This window comes from Myotis brandtii, unplaced genomic scaffold, assembly GCF_000412655.1.
Source record: "Myotis brandtii unplaced genomic scaffold, ASM41265v1 scaffold922, whole genome shotgun sequence".
Classification (NCBI taxonomy): domain Eukaryota; kingdom Metazoa; phylum Chordata; class Mammalia; order Chiroptera; family Vespertilionidae; genus Myotis; species Myotis brandtii.
In genome coordinates, this window is record NW_005371799.1 from 89,528 (window position 1) to 113,104 (window position 23,577).

The 23,577-nt window shown below is 38.9% G+C and overlaps 1 protein-coding gene across 2 annotated transcripts in view; it reads right to left on the reverse strand.

The window, feature by feature from the left end:
* Positions 1-16,298: 16,298 nt before the first annotated feature.
* Positions 16,299-23,577, reverse strand: part of PKIA (protein kinase (cAMP-dependent, catalytic) inhibitor alpha) — a 31,015-nt gene continuing 23,736 nt past the window's right edge. For both annotated transcript variants that reach the window (XM_005885672.2, XM_014532906.1), the window contains exon 3: positions 16,299-22,660. In XM_005885672.2, coding sequence (XP_005885734.1) covers positions 22,581-22,660 — 80 coding nt within the window. In that variant the 3' untranslated portion in view covers positions 16,299-22,580. The remainder of the gene's footprint in view (positions 22,661-23,577) is intronic.

The window sequence follows — 23,577 nt, forward strand, 5'->3', positions numbered from 1 at the left end:
GCGTGGTGGCAGCTTTGACATAAACCCGGAACAGAACTGACACATCTGAGGTCCATCTGTCCTGTGGGACTGTATTTAAACTGAACACTCTTTTCTGTGGCAAGTCTAGCCAGTTCATAGAATTTATATTCTCTTGGTCACATCTGACTCCTGGTCCTGCTGAATTATCAACTTTATCCACATGGTTGGTCTCAATGACCCTGATGTGGAAGTGAGATTCTCTTATTTAATTCCCTTAATGTCATTCCCATAAACATCTGCATGACTATCCACTTTGTGAAAAGTTATCCTAAGAATAATATGCTGAAATCAGAAATTGTGATCATGATGCTAAAACTAAAATATTAAAGATATACCAGGCCCAGCCAGTGTGGCTCAGCAGTTGAGTGTTGATCTATGAACCAGGAGGTCACGGTTCCATTCCCAGTCAGGGCACATGCTGGGGTTGCCGGCTCAATCTCCAGTGTGGGGTGTGCAGGAGGCAGCTGATCAATGATTCTCTCTCTTCATTGATGTTTCTATCTCTCTTCTTCCCTCTTCCTTCCTCTCATTAAAGTCAATAACAAAATTTTTTTTTAAAGATATACAGGAAGTGTCTTCTACAAGCCTCTGCAATTTTTATGTAAAGTAGCTATTAAGATTTGGTTTTAAATAACAATTTTAACAAACTTGCTACACAGTTGAAATTAAAAGCAAATATCAGAGTCAGATCATAAATGAATAGCATTGTTTTAATCATTGGAAATTTCTATTTTAAATTACATAAATTACACCCCTTTATCTGATTAAAAATATGAAAAGATAAATATCTCCTCTCTATTGCTTTAGATGTATTTCCAGATAGAACTTTCAAAATATCCAAATGATTTGAAGGACTTTTCACATCTCAGTCCAATAGTTCACTCGTAAACAGTGGTACCACCTGGCCACGAAGTTCACCCTAACTTGTGGGGATGTGCGTATAAAATTTAATTAAATCTAATGTCATGTTTTCCAAATAAGAGAGTAAACATGAAACAAAACAGACTAATATGGTAAATTTTAATGTATTTTATGAATCCTAGGACACTAAAAATCTATAGATAGATAAAATTAGATATAAACACCATATTATGAAAATAATAGGATTTAGAAAAACTAAATCAAAAATTGATGTTTCATGCTTTTTTTTTAATCAAAAATAATGTTTCATGCTTTTTTCCTCCATAGGAAAAGAAATATTGAATTCACATTTTTATAGTCCCCATAACTATTTTTATTACAATAATTAGGAGGAGTACAGTTCATGAAAAAATTATCACAAATTTCAGATCACAGCACATACTCTTATAAACATTTAAAAGTTAATTTTAATTAAAAGATTGGTCATTTTTAAGTGTAATGTTTGATGTGACCAACATTCCTAGGTCAGCACAACCAAATGATGGAAAACAACTGGATCACACTGTATATGTCCTACAAAAAAAGTATATAGTTTAATTTGAATGACTATTCCCAATTAGGAATTCTAGGCTCTATTTTAGCTGAACCACACTGCATAGGAATTTAGAACCTAACTTTTATAGGTTATCAATACCATTGCCACCATTGCACAATTTTATCCTACTATATAAAGAAATCTTGTGAGGCATGTTAAATTGCACAAGTTGATCTCATTTGTATTCCAGAGATTCCCTTTTCTTCTAGCCATTTTTCCCTACCTAATAATAAACATTCAGTTTTTTGTAGGCAATAAAAGCTGTTATTTACATTTGTCAAAAAGTATAATTTTTTATAATTATATATTAATGATTTTTAAAACCTATCAGTTACTATAAAACTGAATCTATATTTAATAAATTCTGTGTTAATATTGGGTAGCATGAAATCTGCCTTGATAAATTAAAAAGCATATAACTGGTAGCTGTGAATTTCTTTAGAAAAATAAATATTATTTCTTTCTAAAGATGTAATCATATCAGTTCTTAAAACATAGTCATAACTAGATTAATACTTATTTTAGTTTAATAGATTTAAGTGTATGTGTGGGATGATGCTAGGTAACTTAGATGAATTTAGGAAAAACAAAGTTATTGCTTGCAGAAATGTCAATTACAGGGTTCCCTCCCCATAGAGCTAAATGAGTTATGTAATACTTTATCCAAAAGTTTCCCATTCCACTGTCTTGTGTTTCATATTGAAATACTTTTACATTTTTACTTTGAGTGCCAATTTTTTACTAGTACTATTTCTTAATGGAGTATGTTTACCAGGAATCTATTTCAACTATTTTTGTATAGTGTAAATGGAAACATGCACATTTTTAATTCACTTTTGTTTCTCTTCTCCAAATTGTCTTTACTATTTCCCAGTCCCTCAATTCCCTTTATCATTTCTCATTTTCTTATTTATTTTATTTTAAAACTTTTGATTAATTCATAATCTCAGAGGGAATAAAAAATTCACTTCTGTTTGCATAAACAATTCATAGTTCACATTTGACCTTTATTCCGATTTTAAGGGGATTATAACTGCTTAATCAAATGCTGTAAACAAAATATGAGAGTTACAAGTACTTAAACATTTTGTGACTAATTTGTATTGGAATCAATTTTGTTCAAACATTTCTAGTAACTTGAAAATCATCAGGAGTAGCAAAGAATTAAGTTATAGTAGAACATTTATGCAATGTTCATTTTATCTAAATAATATTAGTAATTAGAGCAAGACATGAAACAGAAATTATGCTTGGTTGCCCCCTGGTGGTGTTTTGTTAGGAATAAACAAGGAGGAGCTGCACTAGAATGAGAACCACAAAAAGAAAATATATCTGTAGTTACATGTAAATGTAAACATATATGTAAATTATGTATATGTGAAATGGTTACAGTTATCAGGGCTGTTTGATTACATTAAATCTGCATCATATCCTAAGATGTCAGTAAATCACTGTAGATATAGAGAATAAGAACCTAAAAAGACTTTCTCAAAAAGTAAACTTAAATTTTACTTTTGGAAGATGAAACATTGAACAGCTGCTCCTGGAAATGCCATAATCTTGCAAAACCTACAATTACCATGTTAAAATATGTTTATTTTATTTTTCTTATTATCAATGAATATATTTAGATATTATCTGTTTATATTTTAGTAATATAACCAGAATTGATAGTGTAATTATTTATCGAATCTACTAAATTTACATGTTACTTTCTTATGCATAAATAACTTTTAGTGTCATTTTACACATGTATAAAATTTGAATTTTACACATTTTTCTTATTTTTTAAATTATCTTTATTGTTGAAAGTATTACACATGTCCCCTTCATTTTGTTTTCCCCCTTTGACCCTCTCCACCTCACACCCACCCCTCCCAAGTCTTCACCACCGTGTCCTCTGTGTCCACGGGCTATGCATATATGCATGTAAGTTCCCTGATTACTCTCTCCCCCCCTCCCCATCCCCACACCTGCCTTCCCTCTGATATTCATCAGTCTGTTCCATGATTCTAAGTCACTGGATCTATTTTGTTCATGAGTATATTTTATTTGGCCACCATTTTCTCCCCTGTAGTCCTGAGACTTGACACTGCTTTATTCACAGCAAGTCCCCTATTATCCTCTCCTGATGTGTTGTCCAGTCTTCTTCAGACCTGTCACCAGTCCCTCATGCTTTCTCTGTGGGCTTCTGCAGAGGGAGGGCAGAGTGGACTAGAGCTGTGTGAGCAGAATCCGGGGGGGGGCAGGGGTTCTGAGGTTAGAGCTTGGAAGGTAGCCACCCTGGTTTCCTGTGCGGAGTCACTCCCTCACACTGCAGAGGACCTCTTTCTCTGGCAGACCTTTACCATCCAATCTGCTTTCTCCTCGGGGGAAAGCAATTCCACACATTTTTCATCCCATGTTTCTGTTCAAGATATAAAACATGACTAAAATAAATTTTTAGTTTCTGAAAATGAACTAAAAATCATAGGTTGGAACATGTGTGTACATATTATAATTACTGTTACCATTGTATCAGTGGCTAGTCCTATAGTCTTACTGAATAAAATTAGGTCAGTAAGTATTAAAAATGTCATGCATATGTATATCTATTACACAGATACATGTACACACATACATACGGCAAGCCTATGTTAAGAGTTTTTTTCCAGGAGAGAGAATACAAAAAGAATCCGGGGGGGGGCAGGGGTTCTGAGGTTAGAGCTTGGAAGGTAGCCACCCTGGTTTCCTGTGCGGAGTCACTCCCTCACACTGCAGAGGACCTCTTTCTCTGGCAGACCTTTACCATCCAATCTGCTTTCTCCTCGGGGGAAAGCAATTCCACACATTTTTCATCCCATGTTTCTGTTCAAGATATAAAACATGACTAAAATAAATTTTTAGTTTCTGAAAATGAACTAAAAATCATAGGTTGGAACATGTGTGTACATATTATAATTACTGTTACCATTGTATCAGTGGCTAGTCCTATAGTCTTACTGAATAAAATTAGGTCAGTAAGTATTAAAAATGTCATGCATATGTATATCTATTACACAGATACATGTACACACATACATACGGCAAGCCTATGTTAAGAGTTTTTTTCCAGGAGAGAGAATACAAAATTAGACATTACAGTTGCTGCGTTCAGAGGAACTTACAGATTGGAGGATGGATGGATGCACAAAGGACTACGCACATGCTGACCGAGGGAAGCGGAGGAAGAGATGAGGGCTTTGGTGTGGTGTCTTTTCATAGTATGCTGAAGATTGTCAATGCAAGATATACCAGTATCTATTACAAAATATGAATTGTTCATGAACAAGAAATAGATTGTGAACTGTATTTCATGTCACTGTCCTATGTGCCAAAATTATTGCTCTATTATGTCATGGGTAAGTGTCCTCTGAGGACCACTTGTTAAGGGGCCCAAGTCTGTTATAGAGACATAGTGGGGTCACCGAATAGAAGAAATGAAGTAACAGTTGTTTCCTAATATGCACCTGATGCTTATTATACCAAGGGGAGGGGTAACTTTTTAATTCCTGTCTGTGGAGCATGTACAATAATATTTCTAACAAAATGAACTGAATTTTAATGTTCAATAGGCCATTCATTGTTGATAGTTTTTTTTAAAAAGAACTGATTTTTTATACATCTTAGCCTTCTTCTAGATTCAGCACTCAAGGCTGCTCTGAGGACCAAGTGTAGAGTCGGCCTCTCCCCTGCTTCCTGACTTTTAACATACAGATCTTCTTTCATTTGTAACACACTTATTTTCTTAAAGCTGTCCTTGATATTTCATATTAGCCTAATTTTATCTGCATAATGGTAGGAGCTAAGAAAGTGAACATACCCCATAATTGGCTTAGCAGCCCCCAGTGGATGGCTCTCTTTCTAGTCAAACTGTATAGCCCACAGAACTTGCAAAATGTTTATTCTGTGACAATTTCAGAGCTGTGAGACAGCTACATTCAACCACATTTGAAATCAAAGTAACGGCCTCAGACCTTTGAGATTATTTTATCCCATGTCCTCAGGATAGTAAATCTTTTGAGGTAATTGCAGATAAGAGTTTATTTCCTAGGAGGACCATTCTCTGTGGGTTTGTAACAGCAACTTCACTACTAAACATTATATTATTCTCAATCATGAGGGTGGGTTTTTTTTTAAATTTATGAAATAAATGTGGTCATTTTCAACCAAAATTAGGAAAGAATAATCTGTTATTCTTTGAGTTAAGCTGCTTTCCATTTCCAAAGCAAATAGCCTCACAAAATGGGCAAACTGGGACACAAATAGGCCATGTGGTGTCTTGCTTAACAGACAAAGACAACTGCAGGAGAGCCAGAGACAAATTTACATTCTGTTAAGAATAGCAGGAAGTATTTTGGTTCTCAGCAGCCAGCACCATTTGCGGTTTGTTAGGAACACCAGACAAGTCAGCTCAAGCCTGTGGATTTTGGGGTGAATGGAAACAAGTCCCTTCTGTTCTTTCTTCGCTGGAATGCTGACACGAGCAGTCCTTGAAAATTCAGATCATTGTATGGGAGTCAGCCAGAGTTGACCTCGGCACTTAGAAGAAGAAACTATTTCAGTGGTTCAGCAGTGGTCCAGTATCCCTTTTCATGTTAGCAGAAGGTATATAATCATAGTCAGAGATGTGAGAGTTCCTGGCTTTGTTGATCTCAGGGTGACGTGAGTATGGTGTGGTAGGTGAGAAATGGTGTTGGTTACCGGTTATATTTCTTCAACCTCTCAGAAGTGATAGGTGAGAGCAATCAAGAAATACTATTTCTTGTATTAAACTTACAGGATGTAGGTCAAGAAATACTATCTCTTGTGTTAAAATTATAAAATGAATCTTAGATTAAAATTCTTCATACACTTCACTAGTTCATCACAAATTTGAACTGCCCCAGGGTGGTTTGCTCTCTCAAGAGCTGATGGGTTCTATTTCTATTGGCTACCATGAGCACAAATGTGGCCCCGTGAAAAATCAAGTGGAAAATGGAGGCATAATTGATGGTTAGGACGTTATGGTCAATGGTAGTCACTAAGGAGAACTGTGAACTCTAGAATGTTATTAGGGAAAAAGTTGTTTAAATGTTGGTCAGAGGACTGGTGGTAGTGGTAAGAGTGGTCCCTTGAGTTCCATGAATCTATGTGGTTCTATATGTCCTGTTTTGTTTTATTGTTATCATATAGGGTAGATCATTATTCTTTTTCTTTAGTTGTGATAATGCTGCTGTGATAATGTATAAAACAGTGTTTATCTTTTAGAGATACAAACTGAAATATTTAAAGGTAAAATGATCTGATGTCTGGGCCTTCCTCACAATAATCCAGTTGGGTTGGGGATTGTGACTGTGTGAATGACACAAGGTTCCCTAAGAATTGATAATGCTGAAGCTGGGTAATGACTAGAAAGGAGTTCATTAGACTATTTTTTAAGTTGTTATATGTTTAAAAATTTCTTTTAATAAATGTTTAAAGTTAAAATTCATATTAGAGAGCTGTCGTGAGTAAATGAATGCTTTGGTAGTCAAATATATTATTTCTTCTCATGAACTCATTGCTTCTACAATTGTTTAAAATGGCATTCTCCTGTGATAACTCAACCCTTTTATAGTCTCAAAACAATAGCAAAAACATTCTGGTACAGTTTAACAAAAAAATTGAAACACAGGTATGTTCATTAAATTGGGTTTAGGTAACTTGTCTATTACTTGTTTATTACTTATGTTAAAACTAGAGGCCCAGTGCATGAAATTTGTGCATTCAGGGGAGGGGGATCCCTCGATCTGGCCTTTGCCCTCTCACAGTCTGAGAGCCCTCAGGGGATGTCTGACTGATGGCTTAGGCCCGGGCCTAAGCCATCAGTTGGATATCCTTAGTGCTGCAGCGGAGGTGGGAGAGACTCCCACCACTGCCACTGTGCTCGCCAGCCATCAGCCCGGCTTGTGGCTGAGCAGTGCTCCCACTGTGGGAATGCACTGACAACCAGGTCAGGCCACAACCAGCTCTCCAACATCCCCCAAGGGGTCCCAGATTTCAAGAGGGTGCAGGCCAGGCCAAGGGAACCCACCAGTGCATGATTTGGGCCAGGGAGAGACTTAGGAGGTTGGCCAGCCTGGGAGGGACCACAGGAGGGCTCCAGGGTGTGTCCGGCCAGTCTCACTCAGACCCGATAGGCTGGACCCCAGCAGCAAGCTAACCTGCTGGTTGGAGCGTCTGCCCCCTGGTGGTAAGTGCATGTCATAGTGACCTGATAGACTGGACCCCAGCAGCAAGCTAACCTGCTGGTTGAAGCGTCTGCCCCCTGGTGGTAAGTGCATGTCATAGTGAGCGTTGAGCAGCCTTAGCATATCATTAGCATATTATGCTCTGATTGGTTGAACGGCCAACTGGACAACTGGACACTTAGCATATTAGGCTTTTATTATATAGGATAATAGCCATTCAATCCTTTTCCTCCTTCAGACCAACTATAATCAAAAGAATATGGTGAGATATGTGGAAGAAATCATAAATATTTCTCATGTTACATTTTCAATTAAATCCAATGTTGCAATCAAAAGTGATTCAAATACTTAGCCTTGAGTTGATTCATCTGAAAATTTCCAAATTACAGATTTTTACAAATTAATCTTAGCTGCTAAGATTGTATATTGAAATATGTGCTTTCTATTTAAAAATGATTCTGTATCATAAAGTGTTTAAGTATTTAAGTTAAATGTTTATTAGTGATATGATATATACCATATTTTACTATATTTCTACTGAGGCAACACTTCAAAATCTGTTTCAGATTTTGATCAATCATAGTTTTAAAAATGGCCTCAGCTGAAATAATGATTTTTGACAAAGTTTTCTGCATTTCTAACATGCAGTTTTAGTAGGCATTGCTTTGTTCCTGTCAATGGATGATACTTCCCAAAAGACTGTATTCCCATTGCCAAGTAAAGACACTTAACCAAACAAAGAAGCATCTATGTCTTTGGCCATATCTGACTGACACAGGGACCTGACAGCAGGAGGATATACATGAAGAGTATTCCATTTGGCTAAAGGCAGTAAAGGCAAATTGTATTGTGCCTTCGGACTTCGGGGCTTAAAGGAAGATATTTGTAATAAAGGTATTAGAATCACCAGGCAAACATTTTCATTTTATTAAACTGGTTTTCCTGAGGACTCTCCGGAGATTGTGTGCATATATTTATGACTTACAGGCCAGTTGTGTGAAAGGAGGAAGTGTGCTGTCCCAGTACCCTTGAGCTCTCAGTCGGCGGCCACTGCCGACTTCCTTCCTTCTGGTACCAATCCGACCTACCACTGCTTTTCAGAGTGAGCAGCTTTCTAAACAAAATCTGGAAATAAAATCTCTTTGCTGTGTTAGAAGAGACACAGGACATTTTTTTTTAAGAACTGCATATCCACCAGGAGGCTGATATCTTTTACTTATTTACTTATTATTTACCAATATTTACAAAAATGCAGGCTAGAAAATAGAAATATAGAAAAGTCTAGAGACATAGAAAAATATGAAGGTGTTTTTGTTGGTTTTTTATTTTGTTTTTTGGGGGGTTTTTTTTGGTAATCCTCACCCAAGGACATTTTTTCATTGATTTTTTATGGAGAGTGGAAGAGAGAGGGACAGAGAGAAACATCAATGTGAGAGAAACACATTGATTGGTTACTTCCTGCACATGCCCCAACCAGGGCCCGGGCCAGGGAGGAGCCTGCAACTGAGGTAGTTGCCCTTGACCAGAATCGAACCCAGACCCTTCGGTCCGCAGGTCGATGCTTTATCCACTGAGCCAAACTGGCTAGGGCTGAAGGTGTATTTTTATTTTTCATTTGAGATATATGAAACACTGGATTAATTATTATTAAATGACTTGGTTTTCCTATCAGATTGAGAGATGTGCTTTATTTAACACAGAAATATTTATTCAAGGAATAGATAGAGCATCGGCCTGCCGACTGAAAGGTCCCGGGTTCGATTCTGGTCAAGGGCATGTACCTTGGTTGCGGGCACATCCCCAGTAGGAGAGGTGTAGAAGGTGGTTGATTGATGTTTCTCTCATCGATGTTTCTAACTCTCTATCTCTCTCCCTTCCTCTCTGTAAAAAATCAATAAAATATATTTTAAAAAATTTGCTTAGTATTAAGAGGAAAATGCTTTTTATTTTAAAATTATTATAAATTGTTTTATTTATTTTTTATTGAATTTATTAGCATAACATTGGTTAACAAAATTATATGGGTTTCAGATGCACAATTACACAACATATCATCTGTACGCTGTACTGTGTATTCACCACTCCCAAGGCAAGTCTCCTTCCCTCACCAGTTATTCTCCCTACAGTCCCTCCCCCATCCCCATGTTTTCTGGCTTAGTAAATAGACTGATAAACATGTAACCTCTGCATATGCTGGTTGAGATTATAAGAGTTTGAGGATGATTTTAAAATATATATATCTAAATATATATCAATGAGAAAACACTTCTTTAGTATATATAAAAAATGTGTGAGTGTTATATTAATCATATAAATAATATTGTATGCTGGACATTGATACTTATTTAAAGATGGCTTTCATGAAGCATCTAATTATTGGAAGAGGAGTCTCTTAGTCTAGAAACTAGGATAGGAGGAAAAGTCTACGGATGAAAAGGGGGGATTTTCTGGATAGTGTCTCATCTCCATTTGGAGGATTTTATAATGGGTAGGCCTGGAGCTCCTAGACTGACATTAACTAGATTAAAACTGAGAAACCTTCCTTTAGTCATCCAAACAACCTGTTCTCTCTCTCTCTCTTTTTCCTCCTTTTGGCCACTTTGGTGTTTACCAGACTCTCCCTGGCCTCAGTTTTACTAAGGGGAACACGAGAGTGAGATTCTGTATGTACTTGAGTCAGAAGACTAAAAAGAAACAGCGCTCAGAGGTGCCAAGTAAGAGATGACAGAGGAAATCAATGTCATCAAATGACTGAGCCTGTCCAATGGTCGTCCCTGTCCTTCCAGGGCCAATCCTGATGACTTCATATTCATTTTGAGAACTTATATCCCCTTCTACTATCTACTGGCATTGTGGACGTGCACAGGTAACAGTTGTAAGAAAAAGTTAGAGACAGACTTGAATTTACTCTAAGACAGTCCTGAAGTACTCTCTCTCTCTCCTCTTCCTCATTTTACTCCTCAAAATCTGGCTTTTGTACAATAGACTGAAGGAAATGCTCTAAGGATATCATTTACTCGGATTCAGCGAAACCAGGTTTTACTACTTTGTGAGTTTCACATCTTGGAGATCATCCCTATGGTGAAACCATTGTGTAGTTCACAAAGTATCTGACAAGTAGAAGGAACTCATTCACATTTGTTCACAAGTGAATAGATAAAATCTCTGTGCCACTGGGAGGCACCACTAATCAAGAGTTAAGAGCCATATGACTATGCTTTCTGAGTGATCTAAGACTATAAATACACATCTCACATAAGAACACAACAACCGCAGTAATGTTACTAGTCAATATTTATCCCTAGTGCCAGGCACTGAGAACAGTGCTTTACATGTATTAACTAATCTCAACCTTTTAATATTCTCTTACCTACTGTTATTCAACATTCTTAAGAGATATCATTCTTCTTACAGATAAGAAACTGAAACCCAAAGTGGTTAAATAAATTTGGCAAAATCATACTTTTATTTAGTAAGGTATCTGGGTTCTGAGCCTCTGCTCTTAAAAATCAGTCTCTCCTAAATATGTTTCCCAAGTGTTTCCTACAATTATCAGTCATTCAGAATTTCACTGAAAAGACAGATGAAAAATCAAATTGTCTCTCTGACATTTGGGGAACTTACAACAGTTCTGACTTCTGGTGCTGGTGACAATTGGTGGCACTGAGTAGCCTCTGCCCCTTTCTCATAGTTGAAACGTGACTCAGTGGAATTCTGTAGTGATCGAGGTGAAATTACTCTTACCGCCAGTATTTGTTATGCATTCTTCCCCTTCACTTTCTCTTAGGCCTCTCTTCCCGCCAATATCCAGGGGTTATTTCCATACTTCCTGCCAACTTCAGATTGATCTGAGAAGCTCAGGTATGGCTCTCCTTTCCTTTTTTGTTTTCCCCCTCCTACATAAAGTTAGGTTGTGGCTGAGCAGAGTGAAGAAAGTCCTAGGCAGAGGGATTGAGGGAGAAACACGGAGTTAGGGCCATGGTCGGTGGCTCACGAGCCACATGCGGCTCTTTGGCCCCTCGAGTGTTGCTCTTCCTAAGCCTTAGGTGTACCCTAATTAAGTTAATAACAATGTACCTACCTATATAGTTTAAGTTTAAAAAATTTGGCTCTCAAAAGAAATTTCAATCGTTGTACTGTTGATATTTGGCTCTGTTGACTAATGAGTTTGCCGACCACTGGGTTAGGGGATGGAGAATGGAAAGCAATTGAGTGGGTATCCCTGAGGGTTAAAAGGATCATGAAGCGATCAAATGGAGGGAAGTAGTGATATGTAGGAGGGGAGGAATCAAAGGAAGTGAAGACGCTCAAGTGGGAAATGAGGAACAAGACAGCCCAGTAGGATGGAGTCAAGGAGACAGCTGTGTTAGGATATTGTCACATTGAACCGTGAAGGGAGAGCACCGATGGCCATGTTTTCCTTCTTCCAACTGCAAGTGCTGTCTTTGCAGTCAGACTTATTCAAGTATTCTTGTCTAGGCTGTAAGTACAATACAACATTGTTCTGGGAGCGGGGGAAAAACACTGTGAAGCAATCGCAATTCCACAAATGGCAGGCTAAATATTGCTTGGTATTTAATACACAGAGGAGTTCTTTATTCCTCAGGACTCATTGTAGCATGGGGCTCAAAGATTCGGTCTACTTTTCTGTTGATCAGGTTGGCCGGAGTTAGGAAGTGTTTAAATTGATGATTTTCCCCCTTTGTAATTCAATGAGGGGACATCTGTTGAAGACATCTATTTGAATTTTCTTAGAATATTTTAAATCACTCACATCTGAGGAAGGTAAATGACCAACAGGAAGAAAAAATGCTATTTCCAACGAATTGAATTTAGAGGATCAGAGGATCAGAGTGGTAATGGGAAGGGCTGAAACAAATGGTTGGGGAATTAAGTACCAAGGAAAAGCTGTAAGCCTGGGATTTATATAAAAGCCTGCTCAGCAGGAAGTTGGAATCTGTGTTACTGACTGTGCAAATTTGTTACTTATTTGATCTGCGGATACTGAGGGAGGTAAAACTCAAGTAAGAAAATTGGTAGATAGTTGAGGGAAGGAGGGAGAAGACCTACTTCCTAGGATTATGCAGCCAAGAAGGAGATGGAGCCAGCTTGGAGGTCCAGGGCTGAATGGAGGTCAGACCTGCATGGACCAGGGGACATGGAGGTTTGAAAGACCTGTGTTTTCTTGAGTAGAGAGCCACTGGAAGACAGATGGATTGGCATGTGTTTATTATTTCTGGGACTACAAGTTGACCTAAGAAACTCGAGAACAGAACTCTGCAGAAGAGCAAGCTGCAATGGGTATTAACGTATTAGGTGTCAGTTCTGGGCTGACCTCCAGGGCCTGCTCTGGAAGAACAGATGGGGATCCACCACTTCACCTTGGCAGGGGATGGTGACTGGAAGAGAACCTGGCAGGGGCTTCAAGGGGTTGGAATATTCTGATTCTACATCTGGATACTGATGACCCAGGTCTATTGATTTTATGAAAATCCAGAAAACTGCACATTTATGTGCACTTTTAAATACTTATTACACTTCAATGAAGTTTAAAAAACACTGATGCCTGGGCCTTGTTGTATAATAAAATGAAAATCTGTAGAGATGGGGCTCAGTTCTTAAGAGTATGTTTGAAAAGTTTTCCAGGTGATGCTGACAGGCAGCCTGAGTTGAGAATCACTGACAAAGGACTGTACACCCACATGCACACTTTGTACCCCCATCCCCCAAAAGTGAGTCATTTCTCTGCTGAATACTTGGTAACCCAGTGCAATGTGCTAACCAGAGCACTTGAAAGGTAGCTAGTCTGATTTGTGTATGAAATAAACACTGGATTTTGAAGAATCGATACTCTCAAATGTGTAATGTTCATATTGATTATATATTCAATGGCAATATTTTATATATACATTGGGTTATTTCACTACTTTCTTTTTATATCAACGTGGCTACTAGAAACCATAACGTGTCATGTTTGGCTTGCGTTGTGGTTTGATTGGACAGCTCTGGCGTGTTGAAAGAGCATGGGAATTGTCACCTGAGAAGGTGGATGTCGGTTTCAGTCCTGGCTTTGCAACTTGCACACTGCAAGGACTTGGACAAGCACTTGAACACTCTGAGCCGTATCACTTATAAGGGGATACGTGTGCTCATGTTTCAGAGGAATTGTGAGGAATGGAGGTAATATATTCAAGCATCCAAATGTGTTCAGAACCTGACAGTTATTGTCACCCTGAGAAAAGATCAAGGAGTCTTCGACCCCCTTCCTGTGGAGCTGTATGAAAGATATATATGTTGTCAGCAGGGACATGTGTCGCCTGTAAAACTGAGGAGTGCATCTGCGCACCAGTAGCAAGCGTGGGTAAAGGACAGCAGCAGCTGCTTTGACAGGGAGGGTCCTGTGTGCACAAGCTGCCTGCATCTCTGCTGCTTCTCACATTCCCTCAGACATTGGGGGTTTTAGCTCCTGGAGTCTTAACCTTGAAATAAGTCCTTGTGTGGCCTTTCATCTCAAAGCCCTTAGCCCATCTTCAAACACTTCTCTCTCACTTTCAGAATTCTTTCATTTCTATGTTCGGCTCCTTGGCAGGGACGTCATGTGTCTTAGGGTCTTTGTGCCCAGGACTTTGCCCGATGCCCATAGTCTTCACCGGGAGTGAGCTCTTGGAGCTGCTCTGCCCACTGTGGCCAGGTTATTGGGCACAGTCTTGAGTCCTCAGTGACCTTCACCAGCTCCCGAGGCTCCCAGGTCCTCCTTAGGGTCTCAGGTTTCTACACCTCCACCTGCTCCAGCATCTCTCCTTGGACTTAGCACTCATATAGGGTGCTCTAGCCAACTTGCATTATTTGAAAAAATATATGACCCCATGTTTTTCTACCTGTGTACCTCAAGTTATGCCATTTTCTTAATGCAGAATGTCTAACCTGTTTCTTCAATGAAATAAACATCTCAAGACATCATTCCAGTGTATCCTTCTCCATGATCGTTCTTGTTGAGCAGTATTTCTCTCCCAGAATCTGCATGCCATGTTTCATGTTCATCTGTTATTGCTCATCAGAGTCAGACCTTTATCATATATAAGGTGTCCCAAAACTGTATATATACTTTGAATAATTATTAGTTCTAATGGATTAAATCTGAAAAGAACTATACACCAATTGAACTATCAGAAAAAAGTTTGTATACATTTTTGGGGACATCCTGTATATGTATGTACTTGCCTTACCATTACTATTAAATTAATATACGGTAATAAACCTGAAGGTGTCACATGGCCCTGTCTTTGTATGGAACCACATTCAAAAGTCTCACGTATGCATATATCTCTAAGAATGTTAAAGAAGGTCTAGTTAATACCCTATAAAAATACTCTTTTCTCTCCTCAATTATCTTTGACTATTTTTTTCATTGAAATCTCTTACTTGTCAACCCTCCCAAACTTTCTTTTAGAAACCTTAGGTTCATTGCTTTTCTCACCCTCTAATTTTTTGCCCTTTTACAATGTGAATATAGTTCACTTGCAAAAAAAATTTTTTTTAATCTGCTTGAACAATTACTTCGTTTGTCCTTAATGAAGAACAACTCTGATACTGATTCTTCATAAAAAATCTTTTTCTCTTATCACTCTGACCTGTGTCTAGAGCTCTTTTCCCAGTTCTGTGTTACAAAGGCCTGGGAATCATCTGAGTAAAAAGTTATAATAGTCATATCGTCCTACTCAATGAAATGTGTACAGTGACTCACGGAAGCCCAAGTGCAAACTTGTGTTCTATTGGGAGAACCTCCATCATGAACTTGAACATTCTTATTTCTTAGTTTCAGAGTCAAAATGCACACAATGCTTCTTTAGTCCTGTTAGATTTCCAGTGTTATTTCCATTGCCACTATTTTTTGTGTTTTCCTATAGATGCAATATTCAGGACAAAGATTTTCAGGTTCTATACATATATGTTAGTATCCTTTCTTGAGTATAGAAAAATATATTTCTTAGTCTCTTCATATTATTTTCCCCATGGATTCCTGTCATTTTGAAGTTCATCATGTTCTATCAGAACTCCCATTTCTTTAGGCTATTAAAGTAAATTAGGGTGTATTTCTGTAAAGCATATTCTTAGTAACTCCACTATCCTCTTGTTCAGTAACCACAAAAGTCTCCACAATCTTCTTGTCTGGCTAATGTGCTAATTAGGCCAGGGGACTAAGATACAATCTCCTTCTTTTAGCTGTTTTCAAGTCCAGCAAACTGAAGGGAATTCACACTACGGAATGCTAAGAAATACCTTTATCAGGCTTGCATTGACTGGCTCATTTATTTATACATTATCCTATTGGACATCTCATCTATATAAGTCATATCAAATCTCTGTGTGTATGTGAAACATGCAGCATACAATTTGAGAATCAAATTTAAAAATAATGACTCTGGCATAAACTATAAAAGAGTGATAGAAATCAAGTTGCCTTTCATAGTGCAATATTATACAGTCTTCACTATTTTCACCTATCAACTTTATCTCTGAATTGCATTTTCTCTTAATTTGTGTGTGATTTCTGTCTCGTAGCTATATTGTGAGCTTCAGTTGGACAGGCATTCATTTACAAATATTTATTGAGTATTAATAGACAATGAAGATACAAAGAGCTTATTCTAAGTTGAAGAAACACACATGTAAACAAATAGTTGTGATCTAGCAAATATTAGGGGAACAAGGAGTATAGAACAGCTAATTTCTTAGGGCGGGGCTTGGGAGTGGGAATGCAATTCAGAAAGGCTCCAAAGAAAAAGGTAAAACATATTCTCAAAGGATCAATGAGAATTTGCCAATAAGCATGAAGATGTTATGAACAGGAAAATAGCTAACACAGAGCACAAAGTTACATAAATATAAAATGTGACACATATTAAAAAATTTTGTCTGGCTAAACTTAAGGATTTTTTTAAATAGAGGAATGAAATCATCACTTATGCATTAGAAAGATACATCTGGTTGCAAGACAGATAGAAAGTGTGCCAAATGAGGTAGGCCCTGGCAAGCAGGCTATTGTATTATATTAGCTAAGTGATGATTTAAAAGTTTGAAGTGTAGACAAAAAGAAGTGGGCTGTTTCAAGAAGTAGCTAAGACAGAATTGATGGACTGGGGGGAAAAAGTGGAGGAAGAAGAGTTAAGAAAACTCAGAATGTTGAGTTGAGGTTGCTGGGAAAGCAGTGCTGCCGTTATATGAACCCTGTAGCATATGAAGAAACACATATGAAGAATGGCATCGTTTACTGGATTTAGTGTCAGAATGTTTAATATTAAGATAATTTTGGGAAATCCATGTTGATCTATCCAGTAGGTCAGATGGTCAGAAGTGAGCTTTGGGTTGGAGATGAAGATGTGGATTGATCATGTAAATAGGGTGACCATTGGTGTTGGAGTGGAAGAGGTCATCTGAAGAGTGGGATTGGAGAATAGAAATAAGAATGGAACCCCAGGGAAGGAACCACAGTAGCTAGTGGGGAGGTAGAAAAGGAGGACCTAGTCAAGAAGAGTGGGAAACTGCCCAAAAGAAAGGAACAACAACAACAAACTTATCTGGGGGGGAGTAAGGGGAAAAATAGGAAGGCAAATGAAGCATCTCAAAAAAAGGTCCCATAGTGAACAGAATTATATGCCACAGGGTAGGCTAGTAAAACGTATATAAACGCTCTAATATATTGAGCCATTGGGATTGCTATGCTTGTTTAGATCTCATTCAGAAACTGGAGTGAGACTGGGGCCAGGAAGTTGGGTGTTTTTGCTTGTACGTGGCTGCTGTTGAGAGGAACTAGTGATGTATCGCTGGCAGGTATCCCAGAATTCAATAGAACACAGAACTCAAAAACACCAGGAGAGAACAGGCCCATCTTTAGATGCCCGGCATCCCGGTTAGAGCCTGTACACATGGCAACCGCCCCATGAAGAGATGAGCACCGCAAGATCTGAGGCTGTAGCCACCTAACATGGGGAGAATGTGGGCAAAGGGAAAGGACACATCCACATTTGATGGAAGATGTGAACTTGGAGGAGCAAATGGACTTTTTCTTGGGACATGTAGATTCCTTCCTTAAGAAGACTTTGTTATTTAGCTCTATCCAGTCACGCAGCTATCAATTAAAATGATAAAATCATTAAATTTTATTTTAGGTAAAGCTTGAGTCCTCTGTACCATCATCTCTTTTTCATTTCCACAGTGGCCAGGGCGTCAATGACAATTACTGAGAGTCTGGGCGTTACCGCAGATGTCGTTCGTAATGAGAACATTTTAATTGGAAGTCAAAATGCAGAAAGATAAGAAATAAGGAGGAGAAGCATGAAGACAGAACGCATAGATTACTATTTTGAGAAATATAAGTGGTGAAGGAAAGAGGGGAACTTGAGTATATGTGGAAAAGGGCAAAGTCAGTGAAGAGTAAAGGATAATTAACAGAACTACTAAGGTCAGAAAGAAAATATGATTTTAAAACCTCAGGTGAGGTTTTAAATCTTAGGCAGGATATGGGATGCGTCCACAGTTAACCAGTTGTAGTCAGATAGTTTTGTTCTTTTTGACTTAATAATGAGAGCTGGCCAGGATCCCAAATCCCCATGTCCTGGACCAGACAGATGCAAAAATATATACAAGAGAAGAGACACTGGAGGGGGTGCAGGCTCGCTGCACTGTTGCAGTTTGCCCCACGGCCCTATGTAGTGTTTTATCCTGTGCCCTCAGTAAGATGAACTGAAAGATCTACAGTTATACCTGCCCTGTTTGGCTCAAGACTTCCCCTGGACTCGGGCTGAGTGCTGTGTGATGCTGGCTTTCTCCAGAGTCCATCCCACTTTAGTCTCTGCTCAGTCTTTACTGCCTGCATGTGCGGAAAATGATGAAAAGAGAGCAACAGCAAGATAAAAGAGGTTAAATTCTCTTTGCTCCTCTATGCCAAGACTTTACTTCTAATATAGTAAGGCCCTGGGTGTCTGTGAGCACTGTATTTTAAAGCTTTTCGGTGGAGTGAACAGGGCAGGTGCATCTGGGAAACTTGAACTTCTTCTAGATCTCTGGTTCTCAAGTTGCTGGGAGTGAGGGTGGGAGGAAAGATAGCAAAGTTGCATAGGACCGCGTTCAAGGGAAGAGAGTGTTGTGAGTGAATGAATCCACATGTGAGCTGGTGGAGGAGGGAGTGTGGTAAACACCCGTCTTTCTTCTGTTATTAAATTACTGCCTGCAGATGAGCAAGTAAGAATCACAGGAGTGATGTTGGGGCTTAGGATGTAAGAGTTGGCTCTGGTAGATGATAAATCCAGGAAGCAGGCTCCCTTGGTGGAATGGAGTAAAAAAATAATTGCAGTAAAGGCCGGGAAAAGGTGCGGCTGGAATGGGGGTGTGCCCACCACAGGATGGCTGAGGCTTTGTGTTTCTCCTTTATCACCCTCGGCACTTTCTCAAGCACCTGGCGTGCGTGCATTCAATAAATACTCTTCGTAGGCTGTACGTTTCAGAAAAATGTATTACTTTTAATAGCAATTATGTGAGCATGCAACATTGCTAAATACAAAAGTCATACAAGCTCACAAATGACTTCAGAGGCTGCCACTTGTAATTAAAGTACAATTGAGGGCCTATGGAGACACCATAAATCATAGATCCTTTCCTGTTTTCACTCAATGACTATACATTTTCTCCCTATTACTACAGGTGTCACAAAGCATTGCTATCCGCAGGCAGTTACATTTCTTGACCTTTTATTGCTTCTCTGAAGAGAAATAGCAGTGTCATTCCTGCTCTAAAACAATGCATTTCCACTGGGTCTGAGGAAGACTCGAGGGTAGGGCACTGCCATGGGCAGCCTTGGGGTATTGCCCCCAAATCGAAGGATACCTGTTATCTATTGGTAAAATATGTCAATGAATTATGATAACTACATGCTGGCATAGGAGGCTCACAATCGATAAAAGTTGAATTTAGTAAGTTCACACTTGTTGCAAATGAATCAAAAAACTGAAATTGTCATATTTCTAGGTAAGCCAAATGGGTAGCATGGGACATAAAAAATATGTGACCCATGCTAAATTTATAGACTACATGCCAGAAAAATAACTTTTGGAAAGTATAACACACACAAAAATAAATGCTAATTTAATTTCTTTCTTTAAAAAGTACACTTTCCATGATGTAGACACATCTCTGTCATTACATAGGTCACCTTGAGGAAAACAATTCCCCTTCCTGGAACTCGGTTTTCTTTTCTAACATGTGGAGGTCAACTCGCCCATCTCTAAACGTTCCTGCCTGGCTTTGTTTTATGACTGTGCAGGAGAAAGCTCCTTCTAGACAGACAAAGATAGGTGCAGATCTTAATCTCAACATTTATAGCCTCTTAAGCTTTGAAAAGTTATATCTTGTTCCCCCTTATTTTGCTAATCTGTGATAACACTACCTCTTCAATTGAATTGTTTGAGGATTAAATGGGAGAATATGTGCTGGGAAGCATGCTGGTTAGTTAATGGGCATTCACTGTGTATTATCAACCAGTGCCTTTGTTTTCTACCCTTTCCTTCTCTCCTTAAAAATGCAGTTCCTTGTGTATTATTGATTTGCACATCAAAGATATTATAATAAAATCTGGAAGATATTGTGAACTTTTGCTGAGTAACATGTGTAAAGGAGATGTATTGGAAAGTGGATTTTTATCTTTCATCTTGGGAATGCCTCTGGGTTTGAATACGGCAGACAAAGTGGCAGTAAGAGGTCAAAATAATTCAAAAGCTCCATATGACTTCACGGTTTAGCACTATTATATATTCAAAGACAGGCAGGACACCACATGCATTAATCATAGTGTATCACATAGGAATATCAACCCTCCATAAATACTCAGCACTAGTCCTACACTTTACAAAATCACACAAAATCAGTGTGGAATCCCACAACTTGAGGGGTGAAGAGAACCTAACCTAGAGTCACAAGAAAACTAGGAGGATAGTAAATGAGGATATTGAAAAGGAGGTTTTATGGGTTGGGTGTTTTAAATGGACTACCAATGACTGTCTAAAATAGCCTCTTTCCCACTTAAGTCCATTCACAGGTAGATTTGTTTGAATTTTAAGAGGACATTTTGGACCCTAATGGTTTAGATAGAAGAAAGTCCTCTGGAAGCTCATTGTTCTATTTTCTGAGTGAGTCACACTATTAACATTTTTTCTAGGAATCTATGATTGAGGACCAAACAATACCCATGCCTTTATCCCTCTCCTTTGAAAAGTACTGTTAGGGGGTGAGGGCGGCGTGGTAAGGACAGGCTTAACCTCTCATCCTGCTTGCAAATACAAAGGAAGGCTGAGTTCCTGGTATATCCATAGAGTTACCTGTTGAAATGCTGTTTAGCCCTCTTCATAGGGGACTGTACTGAGACCTCGAGGAGAGTTAAGTGGGCTCTTTGTCATAAAAGGTCTCCCTGTTGTCCAGTAACTCATGAGCCAATGGCATATTACTGGGTCCTTATTTATTACCACTGACAAATGACTTCCTAATACTGACCAGAGGGGTTACACTGCTCGCAGAAACTTTCTAAATAAGAACCATGATGTCAAAACATAGCTGAGGCCATCAACAGTATTAATGAGGATTTTGTTAGCTTCTAATGATGATAATGATGATTATATCAGAATGCAATTCACACTAGTTATTAGTAAAAGTTTAGAAACATTAAAAAGTGCATAATAACATCTGGATCTGGTAGGGCTGAGAAAAGACAAGAAAAACACAACACGAGGGCTTTACTTTTGTGATTGGTGTCCACATAATTGCAAAGAGATCATTTTCTCCATCTTTCTCATCTCCCTGGAGATAAGCTGTCTTCAATATTTGAACAGTAGCATACAGCATTGTGAGAAAGTTGATTCCATAAGAATAAAACATTTCTAGTTGTTAGTATTATCCTGGCTTCTCTTTCCCACCTTCCTCATTCTCCAAAATCCTTATAATTATAAATAAAAGTATTAGTTGGGAAAAGTTCTGCACTTGGGAATAAAACAAAATTTGCAGATTGAATTCTGGTCTGTGCAGACACCAAACAAATTGAATTCAGGTAATATTCACATTAATGGATATTTCCAAATTCTGGCCTCATAAAAGCAAAGGCGTCCTGATAAATCTGTTAGTCTTTGTCGATTCCTCAGCCGTGAATCAAGGGGGAAGACTAATTTTAAAAAGGAAGTGTGCTCTATCCCGTATACACCACCACACTATGGAGAAGAAAAGATGGCAGCCCTTATAAAAATGAGTGGTATAAAAATTCACAGTAACATACATTGTTTTTGTTTTTCATGAGCAATCAAAGAAGGGGGCAGTGTCGAGCATCTATATTATACAATACAAAACAGTGTAAGTCACACAGCAGGAACACACGGACACAAGATGCTAAAAACAGTGCTTTCTGGGTAGTTCTCTTACTGGGTGAATACTTGGGCCAGAGATACTTAAACTCTGGGATCAACCAACCCTTTGCAATTAGACACAATTAAATCCTCTGACACTGTGAGGGGCCAGATGCTACGGGGAGAATCATCACGTAGGTTGCTGCTACCGACTACAAGCATTTCGTCATGTGGTCAAGTGCACGGATCCGTACAAGGTGACATCCAGACACAAGCCACGTGACTTCAGCCATTGCTAAGGACAGAGGTGGAGAAAGGTCTGTCTGCGGCCAGAGCCTCTGCCGCCATGTCTAACGGGACAGCGAGCAGATTCCTGCCGGGCGGCACAGCCATTTCCTTTCTCCCCTTGTCCCTCGTGGACACGAATGCATTCCAGCCAGGCCCGGAGACCTGAGACATCGTCAGGCCGAGGAAGATCAACGCGGGGTGTTGTTAGCTTTGGGGTTTGGCTGCTTCCCCCTCAGCTTCCCCACTCTGTTCTGTCGAACTCCGCTGTGCATCCTTTTCACCTTCTGCAAGAGACAACGGAACACAGGATGAAGGCAAAATAAAAGCCACCGCTGATATTTACCCGCTCTCGGCCTAGGCATATCACACTGGGAATTTAAGAAATATTCCCGAAGTCTGAACTCCTCATAGGAAAAGTGTGTTTTCTTGGTAATTAATTATCCATCAAGAAAACAGCTTAAGTGGGCTGGCTAATTCTGGATCTGTGACCTTGGTACAGCCTGGCTCAAAAATAAAACAATAGCTGCATTTTCACAGTGGTTAGTGATCTTGTGCGCCTTTGGTAAGTAACTAGGAAATCTCACACCCAGGTCCTGGTGCTCATTTTTAGAAGGCTTATGGGGGCCAGAAATCACAAGTTCTTTAGGCCGAAATCAGAAGTGGGGAGCAAGCTTCCCTTTTTATTCCTGACTTTCTTAATTTAAGACTTTTTTATGCATTTTACATCATTTAGAGCACTTGATGATAACCCCAGCTGATTTCTCAGCGGTTTCATTACTTTACATTAAAAGCAACCGTGGCAGATGAAAGGACATTATGCCAGCTGGTCAGTCTCTTGTCACACAGCAGTGATGGCGCGGCCTGCCCTTGGAGAACACGCACAGAACTCCAATAAAACCACCCTCCTCACTGCACCCTCTGCAGCAATTCCAGCTAGTGATGCTGCAAACTCTGAAATTAAACTATGCTTTCTCTCCATATAGGTCACTTCACCTGAGGGCAAGCGGTAGGCAATCCTTTACTCAAAGATACATATATTTGCTTGTGGTAGTTCATTACTAAGCAACCAATATGACTTCATGGACAAAATATTTGGGGATGTTGCAATCATGTAAATTATAACAATGTTTGCTATCATAATTCAAATGGTTAGAGGTAAGCGGGGTGATCCATTCTTTAGGTGGAAATGTTGAAAAGTGAA